The sequence below is a fragment of the Sparus aurata genome, chromosome 3, assembly GCF_900880675.1.
Source record: "Sparus aurata chromosome 3, fSpaAur1.1, whole genome shotgun sequence".
Classification (NCBI taxonomy): domain Eukaryota; kingdom Metazoa; phylum Chordata; class Actinopteri; order Spariformes; family Sparidae; genus Sparus; species Sparus aurata.
The window spans coordinates 32,363,094-32,388,172 of NC_044189.1; the positions used below are offsets into that span (position 1 = coordinate 32,363,094).

Here is a 25,079-nt window from a genome sequence, read left to right on the forward strand (position 1 = left end):
GTGGTCCTGAATTTCAGCTGCCTAAAAGTCACTCAAGTGAGCTCTACTGAGCTCTACTGAGAGCAGGCTGTTTCTGTGCCTGCACCTTTAAATGCTAATGAGCTCCGTCTGTCAACGCCTGCCTTGTCTGCTACATGCCCCTCTCAGGGAGACGATGCCGCTGGCGCTAGTGGTAGCATGCGCTTATGTTTTACGGTAGATGTATCGCTATGGCTCGCCAAGATGCTGTCGTTCAACCGAACCAGTTTCACCCATAATTGGACCCAGAAGGAGAGGCTCCTGAAGAAGTACAGACTCTGCAGCTGCAGCAAGACTTTTCAGAATGGTTAGTGTGTCTGAATAATGTAAGTTTGTTCTATGTGTTGTTACAGTTACTACCATATAGCTAATGGCTCACAGCTAGCGAAAGCTGTGTTTGTCTTCAACACAGTCTCCAAACTCTTGGAGTCTCTGTCTCCAGTCTGCACATGTTTCCAGACTTTTTACTGTGACAACAAAGCTCCATCGTAATATTATTAACATAACATTAAACTCGCTTCAAAAGCCATTGTATAGCAGACCGAAGTGGAGCTAACTAGTTAGCCAATTTCCAGCTGACTTCACCATACTTGTAGGCAACTGTAAATACTATCAAAACATGGCGACACTTACCTGTGGCTCGGTGCAGTTGCTGGGTCCGGTATGGATGGGACTGATCCTTTTACGAGGGTCAGTGTCTAGGCAAAGCCAGCTTTGTACTGACCCTTGTTACTGAAGCAGTCCGATGTGAAGTGGTTAGCACACATACAAGCTAACAGGAACCGCAGCCGGCACGTTGTCATTAACAATGAAACGCAACCCCTGCCTCTGTTTTTCTGTAGCTGGGACAGAATACAATCACTGATGTTGATTTTTACAATCAACAACAGAGCAATTTGCGTGTCTAACTCTGAGCGACAACATTGCGAAACACTGCTATCTTACCGCTGGACACACTGAACTTCACCTCGGGGATAGACGCCCCCCTCTCGGATATTTCCTATCACCGCGCAGAGGAAGTCTGCCTATGAAAATCTCTGCTTTCGTTACGTAACAAAAGGAGCTGAATCTGAACAGCCTGTAGGAGCGCCATTTTACCAGTGGGTGGGCTGCAGAGACCATGCAGGAATCATTTACTTTCCTAATTCTGGGAGTTGGCAGGCTCAGGGAGGACCAGTTTATATATGTAAAGACCAGAGAAAACGTGTTATTCATTATATGGGACCTTTAAGAAAGAGAGACGTTTCCTGGATCTGTCCATTTACTTGGATCCACACCAAAAGTGATTGAGCTTAGACCCATCCTTCATCCAAGTTTGGTGGAAATCTTATCAGTAGTTTTTCAGTGACAAACCACCCCATCATGAAAACACCTCATTGGCAGAGGTAAAAATCACAAGTTGCTTGTATGTTGCTTCTTGGTGAGTTGCATATAGATATGTATGAAAATTTGAAATGTATGGAAGTTAGATGAGTATTGCTTGCCTATGTTTTTTAAACTTTGGTAAGGACTTTAAAAATAAACCATGTGTCATGAGACGAAGGAACTCAAAGTTGAAAAGAGTTGTTGAGGAGATTTTGGATGTCCCCGGGTGCCTCTCAAAGCTACTAGAGACATTTATATTTCTCATCTGTACTTTATCACCCACATTTGCACTCATATGCTGAAGCATAAATGCAAGTAAAGTTGAAGCAATTTAATCAGACAACATCTATAACAGAGTCAAACCTGAACTTCTAATTTAAGTTATGAGCCTGCCCAGTCCTCATCGTGAAGGACTGAGGGATCCGTTATTAATGAAATGCTCTTTCCTCTTGGGAATCATTGGATTTAACATAATAGGCCTACAGCTACTGTCCCATCATGGAGGTCCGTGAGACCTTTAAGACATATCTCTGAAGGAGGTTTAATGTACTGGCTTGTTAGAATTGTTAGGATTCTTTGTGAAAACCACATGATGGCATGATTATCTGTAAATGAATGAATGAACATTTTAATCACAGTGAAAATAAAGTTACTGAAGAAACAATAGATATTCATTGTCATTGTCACTATTAATCACCCTTAGTACTGTAGGGTTAAGGCCTGAGCAGGTCTCGACCTGCGAGGTCCATATTGTTTTTCGAATGACAAGTTTTTTGTTCCAAATCATTGCATTTTTCACTGCCTGAACATACCCCAAAACTCACCAGACTTGGAATAAACGCCACACCAGTAATTCATACACATTTTTCAAGGTCAAATTCAAGCACTTTTCAAGCACTTTTTAAGGGTCATTTTCAAATTTTTCCAGCACCTTATCGCTGGGGTAAAATACATATCTACAGGAATATATACACTCATTTTTATTTTTTTTCACTTTCTATCACAATTATGTACATTGTATTATGCTGTAAACATCTAAAATTATGTTTCATAAGAGCAAAAGTTTAGAAATTAAAGGCGAACACAAAGTTTTATCCAAAAAAATGGAAGCCACTTCGCGTTCTTCAGGCACACTTGCACCGAGACAAAGAGAGACCTGAAAGCACCCTGTAATCTCTTTTTTGACATAATTTTTTATGTTTCAAAATGCAGTGTTGGGAGTAACACATTACAAAAGTAATGCAATTACTGTAATGCATTACTTTTTGCTGTAACGCGGTAATGTAAGGCATTACAAAAAAAAATATTTTACTCGGTACAAATCCCAGTAACGCGCATTACAATGCATTATAAACCCGATATTAAGTTGTGTGTTGTTTTTATACAAATTCGCCAACAACTTCCTGTTAGTGCTAGAGAACTATTGATTGAGGAGAAGACGACTGCAGTAGCAGACAAGTTGGACTCTACACTGGCGAGATGGACATACGCTCATTATTTTCAGTTCCTCAGAGCCAACGATGTGAAGAGCATTATAGTTTAGTGCACTTAATGTGCAAAACCAAAATATCTCTCTACCTCGCGAAATAGCACAAGTAATTTAACAAAACATCTAGAGCGGTGCCACACTAACATTAAGCTAATAACCAAAAGAAAGTAAACTGAGGATGAAAGCAGAGAAAAAACTAAACAGCAAAAACTAACATTCTCCCGTTCTGCGAAGCTTGAACCTCGAGAAGTGAGGAGACTGTGGCAGAGTATGTTGTCAAAGATACGCTGCTATTTTCAACAGTGGATTCTCCGTCTTTTAGAAAAATTGTGAGCATGATCCCCGTCCAGGCTAGCAATAACAAGGCAAGCTATCATTGCCTCAACAGGTTAGTGCTGCTGGGCTACTGACTATAATATAAACAGCCAATAGAACAGCAACATAACGTCAATCTGTTTCATGTCAGTCTGTGTCCAGATAAAACATACAAAAAATTCATAAACTTTAGCTAAAGGGCCAAGGTGGGACATGTCCATGTTAATCAAATCTAGAAGACATAAACTTTTAGAAAACGTATGGTACGATCAGCTTTACCTTATATTAATAGATACCAAGGTGTTGACATACAACATTTTTTGACACATATTGATTTTTCAATGTAAATCTTCTCATGGGACTGAAACAGGTAGTGCACCCTAAATGTTTAAATTTTAACATTGAAATTCATGTTCAGCATGGCCAACCCTTCACAAACTGTTGTTTTCAGTGGTGGTGGTTGTGAATTTTGGTGAAAGTCACTTAAAAGTAATGCAATAGTAGTGTAATGCCTTACAATTCAAAGACAGTAATATCATAATGTAATAAAGTCACTGAAATGACAGTAACAAGTAAAAATAATGCATTACATGTTTGGAGTAACTTGCCCAACGCTGTCAAAATGTGTCACCTATCTGTAAGAAGTCTTGGCTTCCATCTAATCTTCCTTTATTAGAAGTAAGTCATGAAAAGGGGAGAAAAGTGAACATTTCCTTTTCACACTTAAAGCTCTTACATATGTTAGTGCCTAGTGTGATGTTACAGAGACAAACTGAACAGTCCCGTTTCTGACGCTGGCACTTTACCTCTGGTGTTACTGTGCTGCACAGAGCATCTCTCCTGCTGCTGACACAGAGTGCTGTTTGCTTATTCATCAAATTTTTTTAATATTGAATGTGCCATCAGTCCAAATTGCATCAAATTCGACCTTTTCCTCAGCCATCCTTCTCTATTGTTACCAGGCTACATGTGTAACGACACACAGACAGTCAGGTGCTAACTTAACGAGGTCACGTAACGTGATTAATGGTGCGTTAATTTTTCTTTAGCGTGTTATGGTTTAGCTAACGTTAGCGGTTAACATAAAATGTTAACGTGCAGTGTTGGCCTAAATTACTCAAAAAGTCTTAACTTACATTTCATGTGACTGGAGAGCGCAGACTCTCCCATTGCACAAATCAGCCCAGGAGAAAACATCTCCACATACGGTTCTCTTACTGATTTTATTTCTCCTTGTAATAAGCAAACTATCCAATCTGATCCCAATTTTGTGAAAGACATAGAGTTATAATGTCAAGCACTTTCAAGCACTTAAACTAAAATCCAAGCACTTTTCAGACCTTGAAAACACAACATTGAAATTCAAGCACTTTCACGGATTTCAAGCATTCGTACAAACCGTGCAAGTTATTACTACTTCCCCATGGTACTCTATAGCGCCCCCTGGAATATTAACAATCCAAGCCCCGCCCTCCTACATGCACATACATGAACGAAATTCAGTATGCATATGTATCATCACCAGATGCACAAAAAACGTCCACCGTACCAAACTGTCACTCCAACAGGAAGTCGGCCATTTTCATTATTTTTGTTTTTTGAATGACAACTTTTTTGTCCCAAATCATCGCAGTTTTCACTGCCTGAGCATACCCCAAAACTCACCAAACTTGTAATATGCGTCACACCTGCCGAAAATATTCATAATCGTCGTCCTCAATTTCAACCACTAGATAATGCTTTAATCAAGGAAAGTGCGTTTTGACTTACAAGTCATACTTTGTCACACCTTCAAAAACCTTATATCCAAGCGTTCTCTGAATTGTGCTCTCATGATTTAGGCCACGCCCATTTGCGTCTACCATTTTTTCTGCAAATTCGCGAAATGTTGCAAACCTACTTTTTCGAACTACTCCCAGGCAATTTCACAGATTTGCACGAAACTTTGCACGCAGCATCTATGGACTCTCCTCACAAAAAGTTATGTCCGAATGACATGAAACCCAGGTGACTACTTCCCCATGAGCCGCTAAGGCTGTGTGAAAAAACTATAAACTTACTTTTTCCAACTCCTCCTAGGCCATTTGACCCATTTGTAACAAACTTTGCAAGCAGCATCTGTTGACAAAACTTATCAAAAGCTTTCACCTACGTCACACCTTCAATCAATCAATCAAATTTTATTTGTATAGCCCTTTACAATATCCGGACGGTACCCAAAGTGCTTTACATCAAAGCAATAAAATAGTACATAAAAAACACAAGAAAGTGCTACAGTGCTGCAAGAAAACACAAGAAAGTGCTACTAGTGCTGCAGGGTGTTAAAGGCCCTCTAAAAGTGCATAAAATAAAAACAGGCAAAATAAGTACACCTAAAAGCAGGACTACCCTAGTCAGAGTTAAATGCCAATTTAAAAAAGTGTGTCTTCAGCTTTGATTTAAAAAGGCTGAGGTCAGTAGTGGTGCGAATGTCAGGGGGCAGTCTGTTCCACAGCCTGGGAGCTGTGACAGCAAAAGAACGATCGCCCCACTGTTTAAGTCTTGACCTTGGGACCTCTAACAGGAGCTGGCCGGAAGAACGGAGGGCCCTGCCATGATCACGGACAGTTAAAATCTCTGACAGGTAGGAGGGAGCCAGGCCATTAATGGCATAAAAAGCAAACAATAAAAGTTTAAAATCAATTCTAAAACGAACTGGAAGCCAGTGGAGTGACGACAGCAAAGGGGTAATGTGTTCACGCCTGGACGTGCCTGTTAAAAATCGTGCAGCAGCGTTCTGGACAAGTTGGAGACGCGAAATTAAAGACTGGCTGAGGCCGACATAAAGTGCATTGCAATAGTCCAGTCTTGAACTGATGAAAGCGTGGATCGCCTTCTCGAGGTCCTGCCGACTTAAAAAAGGCTTCACTTTGGCCAGGAGACGCAGCTGAAAAAAACTTGTGCTGACAACAGACCTAATCTGTTTATCGAATCTGAGCCCGCTGTCAAATGTTATCCCAAGATTCTTTACATGTGGTTTAAAAAAGGGCGCCAGAGTCCCAGAGCTTGTAATTAAAACATTAGACATAGATGGCGTGCCAAACAAAATGCATTCGGTTTTGCTGTCATTCAAGTGCCAAAATTTCAGAGCCAGCCACTGTTTTATATCAGTGATACAGTCCAGTAACTGAGTAGGTACAGTGTTTTCATTGGGTCTCATGGGCAAATATAACTGTAAATCATCAGCATAAAAATGAAAAGACAGATTGTGTTTTTTTATAATTGATCCCAGAGGTAGCATATACAATGAAAACAGAATAGGGCCAAGAATAGAGCCTTGAGGCACCCCACAAGAGAGGGATGCCTGTGAGGAGCAGAGGTCACCAATCGTTACAGAGAAACTCCTATTTGCCAGGTATGACCTAAACCATTGGAGGGCGGTGCCACGGATGCCTGCATACTGCTCTAGGCGAGATACAAGGATAGCATGGTCGACTGTATCGAAAGCAGCTGTGAGGTCCAGCAGTACCAGCACAGCAGGGTTCCCAGCATCCACGGATAAGGCAATATCATTATGCACCTTTAACAGTGCTGACTCGGTGCTATGCCGGGATCTGAAGCCAGACTGAAATTTATCCAGGACAGAATTAATCTCTAAAAAAGTTTGTAATTGAATAAAAACAACTTTTTCCAATACCTTAGAAAGAAAAGGCAAGTGAGAGACAGGCCTAAAATTGGACAGCACAGAGGGGTCAAGATGTGGTTTTTTGAGGAGGGGCCTAACCACAGCGTGTTTGAAGGCAGCTGGGACAGACCCTGAGCTAAGACAGGTGTTTATAAAAACCAGCAAACTTGATCCAACAGAACTAAAAACCTCCTTCAGAAACTTGGCTGGAATAATGTCTAAGGGACAGTTAGTGGGTTTTAGGCCACTAACCACCTTAGTGAGAGATGAAAGAGAAATAGTCTCAAACTGCTTGCACCTTGTGGTGCGGTCTATTTTGATGCTTCACCATAAAACCATCAACTCATTATAACTTCGACAAACAATTTGCGATCTACTCCAAATTGCTCAAACATGTAGAGGGTCTTGCCCTGAATACATCTACGTGGCACACCCCGACAGCAGCATGCCCTGACGCCCGTGGACTGCGAGGGCCCGTTCTTCACTGCTTGCAGCTTTAATTGAAGCATCCATTTCCTGTTTCTTTGTGGTTTGCTGAAGTAATTCTGTTAAAAATGGGATGCACAACATGTACTTCTTCTGTCTCTTTTCATAAAATAATGAAATACCTGTGTACTTTCACTTCTATAACGTGTATATTGATGAAACTGAAACAAATCTTGATTGTGCATGTAAAAATAAGGCTACATTTGTCCACAGTCTTTGGTTTGGTTGCTTTCCTTTATGTTACATCAGTATCAGTTAGGGGCAAATCTTCAGGGGCCAGTTGTTCAAAGGTAATCCGATCGGATTTTGGTTATTGGATTGGATCAAATCTTGAAAATGGGTTGTTCAAAAGGTAAAGAAGGATTCTGAAATCGGATTAGATCACGGAATCCAATCCTAGTTTGAGTCTGGATCAAACCTTCACTTTGGGTTGTTCAAAACGTTTCAGTAGGATTATCCTGATCCCAACAGGAGGTAGGATTTCAAGGTGGATTTCAGGAAGAAAATGTAGTAAAACTGTAAAATTGGTCAAATAATACATTTGTATCATTTAGTGTATATACTTTTATTTATATTTTGCACTTGACTTGTTTAACCGTTACAGTGATAAAGTAAATAAAGTAGACATAGGCTACCAAATAAGCCTTTCAGTATAGTAAAGTCAAAATGAAATAAAATAAAAATGATCTTGTGAAAACAATGAAACCGTGAAACAATCCCCCAGATTTCAATAACAAACAAAAATAATATATTCAATTTTTCTGTCATCACTGTATATTAATTTCAAACAAACAATCATCACAGATGAAACTGTCAAAAATAATGTCTAACAATGGCATCCCTTACTACATGTTCAGTCAGTCCCTCATTCTGACAGAACGCCAGAGGTTGGTCTGGTTCTTCAACAGGCTCTGGTGCATCATCAGCATCATCACGGAGAGGGACATTGCGCCTGGTAGCGATGTTGTGCAGGACAATACACGCAAGTATTATGTTGCATGCTCCCTGTGGCTCCACTCGCAAGTAGTTAAGGCACGCAAAGCGTCTCTTCAGAACTACATTCAAACGCTCAATTGCACATCTGGTTTTGCAATGAGCAGTGTTGAAGCGTGCCTGCGCAGGTGTGGTTGCTGCAAGAAAAGGAGTCATCAGCCATGGTAGAAGTGGATAGGCACTGTCTCCTAATAGTATGCCATCCGGTCGGTTGTTTTGGAGCTCTCTGTATAAAGCACTCTCTCTCAGGATACGTGCATCATGAACAGACCCAGGCCACTTCACGACACAGTTTGTGATGATGAGGTCAGCGTCGCCCACAAGTTGGATGTTGATGCTGCGCCTCCCCTTTCGGTTGATGTACTCCCAGTCCCTCTCATGAGGTGCTTGGATATGCACATGAGTGCAGTCAATAACCCCAATAATATTGGGCATGTTCCCCAAAAGAAAAAACTTGTGCTTGGTCTGGGCAATCTGGTCATCCTTTGGAAGAGAAACAAACTGATTGACCAGGCTGGCCAATGCAATGGACACAGCTTTCACTACATCACTCACAGTTGATTTGTCCACTCCTATATTGTCACCAACAACCTGGTAGAAAGTCCCAGATGCATAGAAGCGCAGACCAATGAGGACCTGTTCTTCCACAGACAGACTGTGACTCCTTCGGGTTCTCCGTTGAAGCTTTGGCCTGACAAGGTCTGCAATGTACCTAATATCAGCACTCCCAAAGCGAAAGCGAGCATACAGTTCTTCATCTGTGTATTGCTCCAGTGGTTTTGCACGCTCAACATATACCCTTTGACGGAATCCTCTTCCACCAAAATGATGATAGCGATGGACAATACCTGCCATGTCAGTGCCTCTCTCTCTCTGTTAAAGGCTGAATATAAGATGGCTGTCAAATACCCACCCACTCATTAGCTGATGTGCTTTGGCTTGTGTTCAATTAAATCAATCAAGCCCAAGGCCTATAAATACTTTGTTCACTACAACAGATGAGGGGCAACCATGGACTCAAAAGGACCTAATTTCACTGTTGCAGAAACCCATGCACTGCTGGAGGGTGTTAAGTGCCATTATGCCTCAATAGTGGGAAGCTCTGTTGCAAGTGGAATGGTGAATAACAAAAAGAAGAAAGACATTTGGGTTGAAATTACCCAGAATGTTAATGCAATGGGGTCTGGCCAGAAGAGGACCTTGGAGCAAGTGAAATTCAGATGGAAGAATCTGAGGGCCAGAGCAACAAAGGACTTTGCTGAAGCAAAAAACACCCAAACGGGCAACAAACCCTTTAAGAGAGGTGAATACACGGATGTGGTTCTGGACATTATTGGAGGTGAGAACTCTAAAGCTCTGCACGGGATTCAAGGTGTTGTAGGGGATGGTGAGCCTACGATTGTAGAGGAAAGTGAGCCAGTTCCTCCAAATGCAGAGGAAACATTCATTCTGGATCTCAGCACTATTTCTGAAGAACCTGGATCCTCACTGGTAGAGCCAGCAGTCACAGGAGCTGAGAAAAGAGGCTTGAAGCGTCCTTTGCCGAATAATAATGATGATGCCTATCAATCACTTCTCAAACGAGAAACTGAAAGAGCAGAAGCACAGATACTCCTGGCAGAGGAACAAATCAAGCTGACCAAACTGCAGCAAACCAAAGTGAAACTTTAGATCCGCCTCCTAAAAGCAGGGCTTGAAAATGCTGGTCTCTCCTCCTCAAATGACGAAGAACCCTGAACATTCTTTATTTTGTAACTATTGGACATTTAGCCTTTTTTTTTTCTTCTTTCATTTAAGACGTTTTCAAAATATCCACAATGCATTTGTTAATATATATTTGTTTTGTATTTGTTGTGGCTCAGATGAGGGGTCATAAAAGAAATTATGAATGGAAGTGGTTGTTATATTTGTGTTTTGTCTCAAAATAAAAAAACACTTACAGTGACCCCATGTTGGCTCTTCTACCTGTTGTTCTTTACATAGCTGTAGCCCACATTGTGATATGTTGTCCCATTTAGAGCACTGGCAATCCGGATTTGGTAATCTTGAAAACTGTGTATCTGGATCAGAGTGATCCAATCCAATGTTGCTTTGAAAAACCGGCATAAAAGTAAGACGGATTACCTGTTCCTGGATAGCAAAAAATGGGATTTCCAAATCCGGATAATTTTGATCCAGATTAAATGTTTTGAACAACTGGCCCCAGGATATAAAATAAACACAAACCCAGGAATGCCTTGAGCTCTCAGAGCACGTCTTCTCCGCTAGTCTTTTTATTGACTAACAAGTGGTGTCAAGCAGGCAAAAAATCGTCAATTTATAGCCAGCTAGCAATATATTAATTAGAAGAAGGCATACATACGGTTTGAAAACGAGCTGAAATTAATGCCTCTTTATAAGGTGATGTAAGATAATCCTTGCATTATTACAGCAGTGAAGAGGACAGCAAAGAATAGAGAAAAACCATTTACCAACAGTCATAATAAATAATTTAAAAAACAAACAACAAATAGCTAGATATAGATAGATAGATAGATAGATAGATAGATAGATATGCTTTTTTCTTGCCACTTGCGGTGGTGTCTCTGTTGCCTCAGACTGTATGTATATATATTTTACTTGTATTTCTTAGCTACTTATCACATTCAGCCTTGTCTATATTTAAAACACTTTTCAAATGCCATCTGGAAATTCTTTATCAGACCAACCAGTGGTGAACGAATTGGGGGTGCTCTTATTGGGCAAATGCCCTATCTGCAATCTAGCTTGAGGATTCAGGAAAGTTTTGTGTCCAAATTAATGATACTTGTGTAAAAGCTTTTTTATATTCTTTTGATGATTTGTAGTCTGTCGTAATTCCGTACTGAATAGTCTGTTGTTATTCCAAATTAAAAAGAGTCCATTGTAGATACATATGAAGAAGTCTGTTGTATTTACATACTAAGTAGTCTGTTGAAATTTCACATTAACCCCTTGTTCACCCTATCAGCTTGTTCGTGGCCAAAAATGGCCACCAACAGATTATCTGTAATTTTTTTAGATTTTGTATGTTTTTTGCTGCTTTTACTGCATAAAGTTTTTAATTAATATCAGTTCTTGTCATAAGTACAAAATATCCATTCCTTTTTAATTTTTTAACCCGTCAAATGCCAATTTGTTTGCACAATGCGCTTGTTGGAAAACTACCACAAAAATGACCACTACCTATCTTCTCAGTGCTACCGGTTTTTCTTGTATTATTAATAACACAGTCTGAGATATGTAACTGATTAACAACAACACTGATTATTATGCATTTTTATTTTTGTGCAGGGAAGGCAAAGTACATAAAACTCCCTCTCAGCTTGTTCGTGGCCAAAAATGGCCACCTCCTGTTTACATTTCCAAAATGCTATAAAATATATATATAAAATAATTTCCACTTCTACTGAGTTGATTTTTTAAATTTGCATCAGTCCTGTTCATGAAAACCAAAATTTCATTCAAATTCTGAATTTAACCCTTTAAATGCCTGTTAGATCACATAATACTAATGATTTATAAAGGGAGAAAAGAATAAAATCACATTGTTTTTACCAAATTCTACATGCTACCTGATTTATTTTTTAACAATCATTGCAGCTTAATGTGTGTCAACAATAAGCAGTAATGATTTTTATGCTTCATTAGTTTTTTTGGCAGTGACAGAAAAACATAAAAAGTCCATCTCATCTTGTTCGTGGCCAGAAATGGCCACCTCCTGTTTGCCTTTACAAACACTATATACTGAAAATATTTGCCTCTTTCACTGGTTATATTTTTTTAATTTGGCATCAGTCCTGATCTTTAAATCCAAAATTTAATCAATTCCAGAATTTTAACCATATAAATACCAGTTAGGTCATATATTTATATATTTCCACTAAGTTTCCAGGGGGAAAGTTGTCATTTGTTTTCATATAATTGATGTAACCCAATATTTGCTATGATTGCAGGTCAGTAAAAGTAACAGTAACAAAGATTAACATTTTTCTTGCATTATTACTTTTTAGCAGTGACAAAAAAGACAAAACTCTAACGTTGCATGTGAGTGAACAACAGCAAGTGCGTGTGTCAGAGAGAAAGAGAGAGAGAGAATGTTAAACAGTGTGTTTCAGTGAGTGTGTGTGTGTATATGCATGTGTGTGTGTGTACATGTGTGCGTGCGTGTGTGTGTGTGTGTGTGTGTGTGTGTGTGTGCATGCTCAAGGGCAGCAGGATGTGCAAACCACAGCAGAGTGGACCTTGCAGACACACCTTCCTCAGTTGGAGCAAGTGGTTCTTCTTCTTCTTTGGGTGCACAGTTCATACCTTCTCCTACTTTTGTTGGCGGGCTTTGGGTCACACTCTGATTCACCCTCTTGTATCCCAGCAACAATGGCAGCAGCAGCTGCTGAGCATGGGGGCAATTGCTGGAGTCACCAGCACGTGCCCCAGCTCCTCCAAGAACACTCTCCGCTGGTTTTGGAAGACTCCCACTCAGGATGGACCGATTTCCACAGGACTAAGGCATTGTATGCTGAGATGTCCAGGAGGTTGTAAAAAAGAGCCAGTGGCCAACGACTGGTTTTGCTTCGACAACTGTAGGTGCAAACAACCTTGTACAGGTTATCCACACCGCCTTTGCACCTGTTGTAGTCCAAGATTGCTGCTCATCCACATCCCTCCAATCCTCATACCTTCGCCTCCCATGAAGGTTTGTGTGGGCGCACAGCAGCTGAATAGTCTCCTCTGTTATAAACAGGTCAAAGGTAGACCTGAAGTTGCTGATGCGGGCAACTGCATACAGGGTGGGCCCTGGGGTGATACCAGTGAGTACTGGATTGTAGTGCAGGGTCTCTTCAGCAGTGGGAAACTACATAATTTTCCCATGACGAGACATCCACTCACCCGCCAGCTCCTCTGTCTGTGCCATCAGCTGCTTGGCCTCCACCACTGTGTCTGTATTGTCCTCTTCCCCTGAGGAAGAGGAATCAGGCACTGGCTGGTTCTCCTCATCAGTGGTGTTGCTGTCATCCTCTGAGGAGGGTGTCCCATCATCTTCAGGAGAGGACGTGTCCTCATCTTGGGTAGAAGATGTCTCCCCCTCAAGCGCAGAGGATTTCTCCCCATCTTCACTCTTCATCACACACTCAAGTGCTTCAGTCAGTGAATATGACGTTCTCGCCATCTTGCCAGAGAAAGAATGATCTGGCAGCTGTTAGGCTCACTGATAGCATTAGTACTGACTGCACCTGCATAAACTCCAGGACAGATTTATAAACAGTGTCAGACTTTGTTTTTGTTTCGCCTGAAGCCAAAGGTCAAGATGACCTGTGATCCTTTTTTTTTGGAGAGCAGTTATTTGAGTATGTAAGGCCTATTGTGTAGTTGTGTGTGGCATTCTTTTGTGTAAAGATCAAAGCTACAGGTTTTTTCAACCTGTGCATCAAAGCCAAGTTTGGCTTGGAAACTCAAAGCTCAATAGCCTGTACCAAGAGAAACTCAGTGAAACTTGGAGGTATGATACACTTTAATTTATGTCACTCTATCTTGCAAATACATATTTGCAGGCACATTTTTTTCATGCACAAACACACATTATCTGACATCCTTAAGATCACACCTATGTCAAAATTGTGTCCATTGGAGTGCAGGAAGCCATCATACGCCCCTAGTGGAGACTAAGATTATTACCTGAAATTGCTCCCTTGGCCAAAAATGGACAAATTACATAATCTGATAGAAAACATTAAAAACTAATATTTTCAAGTGTTGAGTTTAGAATGAAAGCCATTTTACCTAAATTATATGAATGAATGAATGAATGAATGAATGAATTACTTTTATTATTGTGTAATGCATACTTGTATGCCCAGTATGGCGTTATATTTGTGTCAAATGTCGCGCGAGCGAAAACACATCTGCACACGCGCAGATCTCTCTCTCGCGTAAACTATTCCGTGTCACGCGCGCAGATTTCAACTGCCGCGCGCACTAGTTTGATCTTCGCGCACATATTCATTAACAGAGTGAAGCAGAGGCAGGTGCGCGCGAGTAAAAAGCAACAACCACACGCACAACAAGGCTGTGCAGCTGCTTTGTGCGCGCTTTCTCTCTCCTCTGTGCTCGCTCGCGGTGGAGTTATGCTCGCTTGAAGCAGACTTTTGACATTTTGGGGGCGGAGACCAAGGCTGACCCCGGCCCTCTTATGATTGGTCATTTTCCAGCCCCCCCAACGTGGGTGCCTTTTCAGTTTCCTGCTAATGACAGCTTCCGTCACAGACAGGAAGCTCAGTGGCAGATTAATAGGTGACTGACAAATCTGGACTCCCAGCAGCATTATAATGACAACTGTGTTCTAATTAGAAATCCATGGCAAATAAATTACATTTTGATTTGCAAATAAATGGAATTCTATCACCGTTTGTTAACTATTCTTATCAATATATATGCACTTGTGTTAATTGCTTTGAACTCTGAACATTCTTTTTTAACTTTCAGACTTGAGGGAGGCAGACTAAGAGGTGACTGACAATGATTTGCCAACTAACTGCACAATAAGTCTTGACTCACAACAGCATTATGATGATGATGATATCAGATGTTGATAACTGGGTTCTAATAGGAAATCTATGGCAAGAAAAAAATTATTTGGATTTGAATTCATTGCAAGTAAATGGAATACTATCACTATTTGTGAACTATTACTTACTTATCCTAAACTTACTCATTGATGCATAATAAATCACACACTGTCTTGTTTTTCCAAATGCACTTAATACCACAATGAATTCCTTAAAAACAATATCTAAAGAAGTCAAACAGATCAGCAGGTCAAGCTGTTTGTGTCCTTTCTAGTATGCCGTCCTTGAAAACAGTCTTCACCAGGTGTGCTGTGCTGCATGGGGATGCTCTGATCGCTCAGAGAAAGGCGTGCACATGTAGGCAAGACAGAGACAGGAGAAAAGCATGGCTGGCTGAAGTCAGAAGGAGCAATTTACCCACCTACAAAGATTTTATTAACAAAAAAATATTGGAGGTAATATTCAAACAATGCATTTGTACTTTTGCACACTTTAATACCACACCAACTGGAACTTTAAGATTTCTTTAATTAAAAATAGAACACAGAACAGGAAAAACAATGCAAAAAGCAAGGGAAGTTGCAATTTGCCACCCCTCCCAAGAAGCCTCTGATATCATTCACCACATTGAGGAACTGTTTAGGACAAAGACTGGTTCCTCCCTCATGGAGCTTCCAAACGCAGTGGGTGAAGCTCTGGCACTCTCCAGCAGGCTTCCATCATGCTGTGGAGTTAAAAAAAAGATCATCAGGAGATTTATTAGGCTGAGGTTGCAGATTGAAGCAAGAAAAATACAAAATGAGGAAAAAACCAAAACTTATAAAGATGGCCATCTTGGAAGCATGAGCCAATCCAAGAAGGTAAAAAAGAACAGTGGCCTAGGTTCAACATCAAGCAACCCCAGAACAGCTGAAAGTGTGTCAGGATAAAGTCAGCATCACTGTCCCTCCACCAACTACCAGAAGACTACAACCATTAACAAGAGACATGTAACATCTCGTCATCATCACTCCTGAGCTATAAGATCTTTGGTCCTTACTCTTCATGTCTCCTGATGTGCAGCATGCAGCATCAATGCCGTATGATAACTTGAATTATTAAATAACCATATATTCATTACAGTTACTAATATACATAGACTCATCACCTATGTCATTAGGCGCACTTGTGCAATCTAAGATAATCCAGTTCAACTGCTCTGCCATACATTCTTACATTTATAAAACTTATACATTTCTATTTTTAGCTGAAATTGTCAAAAAGGTGATCATTCTGGTTTCTTTTTATTACAGGAGTCATAGTGGATGCTGCTGTGCTGCGCTGCATTATATTCATCAGTGTTCCTGATATTTTGCCCTCTTCATTACAATACTTGAAGGCAAAATATAAGCAACAATTGTTGAGATAATGCAGTCCAGCACAGCACCGCCACCCACCCTATGACCTCAACAAATAACAAAGTAGAATGAACAGCTTTCTGATAATGTCAACAAAAACTGAACATGTATAAGATTTAAAAAAGGAGAATTTATGGCACAGCCTTTGTACTGCACTGTATGATGTTACACAGGTGTATTAAATAATATGACTAATAGCAATAGTTATGTGTAGTATTATTCCTTTAATTATATTGCAAGGTAATACCCATTTAGTATGATTTATTATGCCTTACCCACCTTACTATGTTTCCAGTCTCACTGTGGTCCACTCAGTACTCCTGGCCTGCAGCATCACTGACGCTCCACAACAAAGTGCTCCTACTGTAGGTTCCCAAATATATGCAAGATGATATCACCTGTTAGGGACATGTGTTTAGTATGACTGCTTGAAAAACATCACATTCAATATGTTTTCAGTCTCCCTATTGTCTACTCAGCACTACTGGCCTGCATCATGCAAAATAAAGTTGTGAAGTGGCATCACTGCACCTATATTCGGATATCAAATATAAACTGGCAGCCCTAATATAGTAGGCTATTGTATAAGTGTATGGGCTGCAATATTTCACAAAATAGCTCTCTTTCTAGCTAGCAATATATAAAAAGTCAGTACAATGCGTTGGTGAGAGACATTATGAGCTCGCAGTTCATAATCAGTGTACTCAGTGTATCCTCATATCATAAGCTTCACCCATCATGTCGCAGCCTCAATGATATTAAATTGATGTTCAACTACAATCACACTGCCTGTACATTAACCTCGCTACTAGTATAAATTGACAGCATTGGATTAAGTTGTATTTAGAGAACAGAATTGACATTTATCAGCCTGTTGCATGTGTTGCTGTCGTTATCCAGTGTGCTAGCCTAAACTTTTAGCTGTTAATATTCTCTAAATCTTCTAATCTAGACGGGAAGAATCCTCCAACATACTTAATTTAATTCAGATGCACTACTGACATGAAATTGTCATTCTTAAAACATTTTACCTTAAACAAGTGTTGCTCCGGCCGTGTGCTCCATAGAAATTACATTGAGCGGCGGTTAGCTTGTGCTAACTTCGGGGACTTTTGAGGAGCTCCATGATCCGCCATTGCTGTGAAAAAACTCAATGCAGTGAATGGAGGTGGCGCCACTCTCTCTCTTGAGGCTCTCTACCCACGTGGGGGGGCTGGAAAATGACCAATCATAAGGGGGCCGGGGTCAGCCTTGGTCTCCGCCCCCAAAATGTCAAAAGTCTGCTTCAAGCGAGCAGAACTCCACCGCGAGCGAGCACAGAGGAGAGAGAGAGCGCGCACAAAGCAGCTGCACAGCCTTGTTGTGCGTGTGGTTGTTGCTTTTTACTCGCGCGCACCTGCCTCTGCTTCACTCTGTTACTGAATATGTGCGCGAAGATCAAACTAGTGCGCGCGGCAGTATAAATCTGCGCGCGTGACACGGAATAGTTTACGCGAGAGAGAGATCTGCGCGTGTGCAGATGTGTTTTCGCTCGCGCGACATTTGACACAAATATAACGCCATAGCCCAGCCCGCATGGGCTTATAGGGCACCAAAAAAGAAAAGAAAGAACCAAACCAGATCCAGAGCACAACTGGATCAGCACAATAACAGCACATCAAAAATTATTAAACAAATGTACCTGTCTTTTTGTCCAGGCTTGAGAAAGCTATAAAGCTAGCAGTTTTAAACACATTGAAATTAAACAACCACTCCAGCTTCTGCTCATCAGAGCACCAACATATTTCAGGGTTTTGTCCATAGATTTCATGAAATAATACCTCTCTCAAATCGTCATACTTTGTACAGTATAAAAGGAAATGAGACTCACTCTCTACTTCATCTAGCTCACACATTTCACATATTCTGTTCTCCTCAGGAATATTTTTAAATCGACCAACCTCAATGGCCAGAGGAAGAATACCAGATCTCAACTGCGCAACTAAAGATCTTTGACTTCTCTGTAAACGTGATGTAACATATAATTCAGGTCCAAAATGAGATTTAATCTGCATATATGTCCTTAATTTTGGTTTTAATTGGACATTTTCAAACCATTTCTCTTCAAATTTCAATAGAAGCTTATTTTTAATGAAGTTAACGTTACAGCACAAGTTATTCCTATAAATATACACCATATCCACCTCCTCAAAAATAGAGTAAATTTCTTTTGACCAGGGGGAATTATGTAATTTACTCCATATAAATACTTTGTTATTTATTCTATCCTCTGCCATTTTGTTTAGTCGATTCCACAGTCGAATCATTTCACATTTTCGTTGTACACATCCTGGAATCCAGCCCATATCTCCTTCTATTGATGGAATTGGCGCAAATTTATGGACACCCAAAAAATATCTTATAGCTCTATTCTGTATAGTATCTATAACTTTGGACTCTTTAAATCCCCACACTCCTGCAGCATAATTCAGTATGGGAGAGACGCATGCATTATACAGTTGAGTTTAAGTAAAGTAACCCAAATCATTACAAACTTTCATTTTACTAATAAATGATCCCAAAGCTCTCCCAGCTGAATCAGCAAGGCACCCAAAACCAGTTTAAAACGTCATAAAATCATCCAGAAGGAAACCTAAATATTTATATGAGCTAACCTATTCCAAGGGAACTTAATCAAAATAGAATTTTTGTTTACTTCTTTCCATGCCTTTGTTTCTAAAATGCATTATCTGTGTTTTGCTCTGATTTATCACCAATCTCCATTTATGACACCAGGAGCTAACCAAATTTAGCATATTTTGTAAATCAGACTCAGATTCTGCCAGTAAAATAATATCATCTGCGTATAATAGAATACCTAAATAAGTGTCATCCAAACATACACCCAGATTATTTTTCTTAATCTGTAGAGCTAAATCATTCACAAACAATGCAAAAAGTGTTGGAGAAAGAATATCACCTTGTTTCACGCCAAAAGGGGTTTCAAACCAATCAGTATACATATCATTGATCTCAACACAAGCAACTGGGCTACCATACAGACTCTGAATAGCTTTGTAGAATCTACCATCCACCCCTACTTCCATCAGTTTAAAGGCAAGTAAATCTCTATTAATCCAATCGAATGCCTTTTGGAAATCACCAAAACATGAGAAAGTAGGTTTACCTGTGGCGATTCTAGCTCTAATAATAGTTGACACTTGTAGGAACACAAGCCGTTGTCTCTGCATCTTAAAGTGGTCTCATTTCGGCCACGATTACCTTTAACCCAAATCGACTCCTTTTTCCAGCATAAGGGACTGAAAGCCCCCATATCCTGGCCTGGCAAATCCTCTCCTCTCCACAAAGTGAGAGAATGTTGTTTATCTTGCTATAAACAGATCACCAGAGATCTTCTTTGTAATTTACAACGACAAAGCACATCTGGCCTGTTCCTCTTCCTCCAAAGAAGATGAACCCCTGTTCCTCAGGTCAAACAAGGTCAAGCCCGATGGAGTTTTCTTTGGTCACACCAAAAGGAAGAAGGACTGGTTTCTAACATAGATGTTGTGATTTAAGATGTTTTACTAATCTACGTGTCTCTTCCTCTGGAACATTCTCCAGTGGGGGAAGGCTTAATGGGAAACCTAATCTGTGTGTTCTTCTCCTCACATGTCCAACTGTTATTTACGACCGTTGTTGTTCCTGGGTCTGACATACCAATCCCCCTTTCAGTCTTCTGTTCTCACCCAAAAGTCCTAAATAACAAATAAACTACATCTCAATTTCTTAAATTTAATGGATCCCGAAATAGAGTAAGAAGGTCATTCAACAGATCTTTCTTATGTTATTGTGAAGCCCAAATGAAGTTTATTACTTAATAAGTTTGAGGTCAACAGAAACCCCCTCCCCTTTGTCGACGGAGGAGAGATTTGAAGATCATCATTCCTTGTGTAATACTTGTATTATTTACCAGTTAAATGTCTGATATGTTTTGTTAAAGATAGAACTACAAGGAATATGTATAAGTCCTTGGTTCTACTGTGTATTGTATACTTTATTGTCATATGTTGTATACTTAAGTGCTTCATGTCTTAATCAAGTTATAATTCTTTTGAATGACAAATGATCATTATCATGTTGCATCTTTCACAAAGGCAAAAATTAGACTTTTAAGATGGTGAAGTTTTGGGAAGGTTAAAACACGACTTCAAAATGTTAAATACAATAGTATAGTTAGATTAACTTTTTGGGAGCCTCAACTCAGATCACAGGAGGTGTGACACTGTCAGCCGGCCCCTGCTGCAGGTCATAAAAACAGACACTCTCCCCTTCTCATGCTCTTCTTCTCTTCCGGGCTCTCTTCTTCTCCGGACACTCTCTCCCCCTGTCCTCTTCTTCCCCTGCTTCTTCTCCTTCTTCTTTCTTCTCTTCTTTGTTTTCATTTTTATTTTATTTTTATTTTTAAAGTAATCTTTACTTTTATTTTTGCAACAAGCTCCAAGACAAGCGAATTGAATTCCTACTTTAAGTATTTACTTTTATTCAAGTTTTTAATAGAACGGATTCTTTTCTTTTTGATTTTATACTGTTAAAGTATCACCGCCTGATTCAGAAGAAGTTGAATTAGTTTCAGAATCAGAACTTGAGTACCACTATTTGAAACCACCAAGAAAAGTCTTTTTCAAGACTGTGATCATCTGATGAAGAACGTTGCAAGCCTTGCAAAGAGTCTCCAACAGAAAGAGACTTTGTGTGCTCCCAGCCGAGACCGACTCTGCCCCCAGCGCTCCCAAGGCGGAAAACCCGCTGGGCCTTCGGACCAAGAGTCCCTCAACAGAGTACCGGCCTTCCCTCTGGCTACTGGACCGACGCGCCGTGCCGTAGTCCAACCCAGAACCCTCAAGAACACCAAACTTCAGTGCCTCCTGACTCCCAGACAAAACTGTCTGAACGTCTTCCCTTTAACTTTACCATCTACTGACGGTCACACGACTTTATTACTTTCCTAATTACAGTCTTTACATTTTCTGTTATCTGTTGTTCGTCTAAAATTGTCATGTCTTTTATTTTACCCAAATTATTTAGTCAATAAACATATAATCGTTTGTCTTTGTCTGGAACTTAATTTTAATATGGAGAACCGATGGATACGTGCAAAGAATTCACTACTTCAGAATATTGAGACTAAATAAATTGATTTTGAATGGACTCTAACTGTCCAAGCCAACTTGTACAGTTAAGTGTTTGGAATAATGTCCTCCGGATTATTCCAATAACTAAACACGGAGGTGGTGCCCCTTTAACGAGTGTAATATTAATTGCCAGTGATTAATAATCATATATATATCAAAGTAGTGTGTGAGCAGTGTCTCCTACATCATATATTTATGGTGCTGCCCATGTCAGGCCCACATACTTTCCTACACACTGTATGAATATGGTCAGTACAGGCACGATACTTTCTAAACCCATTCTGCTCATCAACAAGACACTGTTTCATTTCCAAATATCGAATAAGCCTATAATTCAGTATATTAGAATATACCTTATAAACTGTACTTAAGAGACTGATGCCTCTGTAATTAAGAGGTATTCTGGGATCATTCTTTACTGACTTTGGAATAGGTTTTATGATAGATTTATACCATGGTGATGGAATTATACCATACTCAAAACATGTCTGAAACAGGCAAAAGAGGACTTAAAGGAGATATGTAGATTTCAGGGCTTCATTTGGGATGCCTTCTATGCCAGGTGTTTTCTTCAGTTTTACTTTGTCCAAAGCTTTTTTAACTTCTTCTATAGTAATATCCCGATTCAAAAATGTATTTACACAATAGCCTGGCATATCCATAGCCAACTCCATCATACATTTTGAATCACAAACATTACTTAAGAACAGGTCATCAAAACCAGGTGGAATAAGATGTCCTGAAAATGTATTTGCAAAATCTGTTTTCCATTTCTCAAGCACAAGCTCTTTTTTATTTTCAGTGTCACCATTATCTAATAAGATCTCCCTTGGTATTTTCTTTAGTTTCTTAGAACCTAATTTATTAATTTCTTTCCAAAATTGTTGTGGATTGTTACTTTGCAATCGGTCTAGCTGTAATGCTTGTCCTCTTCTAAACTGTCTTTTATAAAATCTGACTCTCTTATCAAAGTTAGACTGAGTCTGTTTGATCTTTAAGATGCTTTTTTAATAGCTGGATCTTTACATTTCAAAAATTCCCTCTCAGTCTGTCTCTTGTCATTCAGAAGTTTTTTGAGTTCTGCATTCCAATATGGTTTATTCCTACCCACTTTGAAATGAATTCCTCCCTGGCCAGATAAAGATTTTCTTGATAAGTTCTTATTCATTTCCCTATCCATTATATCAAAAAATAATACATACCATGGTTATCAATATTACTTTACGTTATCACACGACCTTCTAAGTTATAAGTTCCAACAAAGCCATACGACACATATTAGATGAAAGAAAGTTGTCTGGAAATATTCTAGGTCGTCTTTTAGATAAATTAATCCCAGAATCAGTTTCAGAAGAACAAAACTCAATAGCAGCATTAATATTAAACTTAAACATTAACAGAGAATGGTCTGGTAGCCTACTTTTTTCTCCAATAAGGTCAATACAAACAGGATTGTTGCTCAAAATCTCAGATGGAGTTATCACTTTTAAATCAATACAAGTGTCCAATCAATCGTGAAGGGTTATTATATAGTCCACCACTGCTCTACCTCTTGATGATATAGATGTAAAATTGTCAGTATCAGGATTTCTTCTGCCATTTAGGACACAGCATTTACAATCCCTGATGATTTCATACTGTAAATCACAAGGAATTAAAAAATTTAGTTTTCATGGGTTTCAATTGGCCAAAAGTGTCCACGATAGGGCCACAAGGTACAATTGGAGATATACAGTATAATATTGACATATAAGAGCAGGTTTTGAAAATTGAAAAATCTGAAAAAAATCCAGACCCTTGGGAAATATCATTCCATATGCATTAACACAGCTAAAATGGTCAAAAAAGGAAGTGAAGTGGACACAAATGGCCAGCATAGAGTCCAGAGGGTTAAGCAGTCTATCGTAATTAGATCTGAAGTAGTCTGTTGTAATAACATATTAAGTAGTTTGTTGTAATTATATATTAATGGTCCCATATTATCCTAATTTCTGCTTCTTGACATGGTTACTTGATGTCTAAATGGAAATACTATCATTTATCGCAAAAGTGTTATGATGAAAAGTACATTACTGCTTCCTCTATCATAAGTGTGATTGGCAAAGGACAAAAAAAGCAGGAAAATATGCGGGATCCCTGCACCCACACCCCCCACCACAACGCAGCGACAGCACCGACTGCCTGAGGCAGTAGACCTGCATATAAAAAAAAGACAATGTTGGCTTTGTCTACGTGAATTATCAGTGTTCACCGTCATGTTAACTGAAGCTATTCACGTGAGTAGATTGTTGGGCCTGGTTTACTTTCTTTTTCTGTCTGTCTTCTGGCTTTCTTGTGTCTTGGTGTCATGTACATCACATTACTGCATGAAAATATCTAATAATCTGATCCAAACCATTAGCCAACTCCAAAGTTTGAATACAGTTATTTTCTCCGTTGTCTTGTTAGGTCAGGCTATTCTGATCATGCTATGACATTTCCTCATTGTGCAGCTGGCTGTAGAGGCAGTATTTACAAACCATGTCGGGGGAGTTATTCTTATGCATTTTAGAATAATGTCACTTGCCAGGTCAGGTAAGGGGTAGACTACAGAGTTTATTATACTTGTCAAAACGAAAATAGGAACTCCACTATGTCTCTCTTTACATTTATTTTGTCCCATTGTCGGCTTCAGCTAAGAAAGAAATAGTTCACCCTATACATCCAAAATTCTTAGAACACATCAGACAACCTTCTGCAACGATTGCAGGCTCTTTGGTGGAGCTCTGCTTTGAATGAAATTCCATCGTGAAAAATGAATGGATTACTTGCGGAGTGACACGAAGACAAAAAAAGCACAAAAAGCGTTGACCGTGGTGAGTAGTCAATGGCCCTCATTTATCAATCTTGCGTGAAAACGGGTGCAGATCTGAGCGCAGAATTGGTCTTACGACAGGACACACGTGTGATTTATGAAACATTCGTATCTGACCAATCCCAGCGTACAAATGATCGGGTCTTGATAAATGTGGCGGCTGAATTCGATCGTCATTAACATGTTACGCCCTTAAATATTCCTGGTTCGGAGGCCTCGCCCACTGAGGTCAAACATGGAGAGAAGAAACACTGGCAAGAAGTGAAACTTTTCTGAGATGGAGATCAGTATCCTGGCAGCGCCGGCACATCAAAGGCTAATGCATTCACTAATGCAATGTTGTGCAAAACTGAACAGGCCAAAATAATTAAACCACTAAAAGTTTACTAAAAGGGGAAAGACGACCATTTGTCACCCTAAGCTCCCTCTTCCTTGACTTATATAGAGCCTACGTTAACAGACTCTGGACATCCGAGACTCAGAAAGGTCTCATTCAGCGTCTGGACTGCATTTATTTTGACAGACTGTTTATAATTCAGTGTGCAGTGGTCACTGGATCAAGTCTGTCCTTCCTGTGTCTATAGCAGACTTGTCACCCACAGATCTCCTCCACATCTGGCATGAGCCATCAAAGTGTCACACAATTGCGACACTCAACCCAGCCAGAGTGTCTCTACATTCCCAGCAGAAGTACTAAAATGTAATCTCATCCTTTGCAGGACAAAATATTCTTAATCAGC

At 39.8% G+C, this 25,079-nt stretch overlaps 1 protein-coding gene and 1 long non-coding RNA gene across 2 annotated transcripts; both read right to left on the reverse strand.

The window, feature by feature from the left end:
* Window positions 1-8,150: 8,150 nt before the first annotated feature.
* Window positions 8,151-9,185, reverse strand: LOC115578580 (putative nuclease HARBI1). Its single transcript, XM_030411614.1, has one exon. It carries the CDS (start codon window positions 9,183-9,185, stop codon window positions 8,151-8,153), a length of 1,035 nt encoding a protein of 344 aa, XP_030267474.1.
* A 6,237-nt stretch (window positions 9,186-15,422) lies between these two features.
* Window positions 15,423-17,839, reverse strand: LOC115578430 (uncharacterized). Its single transcript, XR_003983446.1, has 3 exons — window positions 17,343-17,839; window positions 16,591-16,709; window positions 15,423-15,638 (listed from the first exon to the last, which is right to left on the reverse strand). It is a non-coding gene; the product is annotated as an uncharacterized LOC115578430 (long non-coding RNA).
* Between the last annotated feature and the right edge of the window lie 7,240 nt (window positions 17,840-25,079).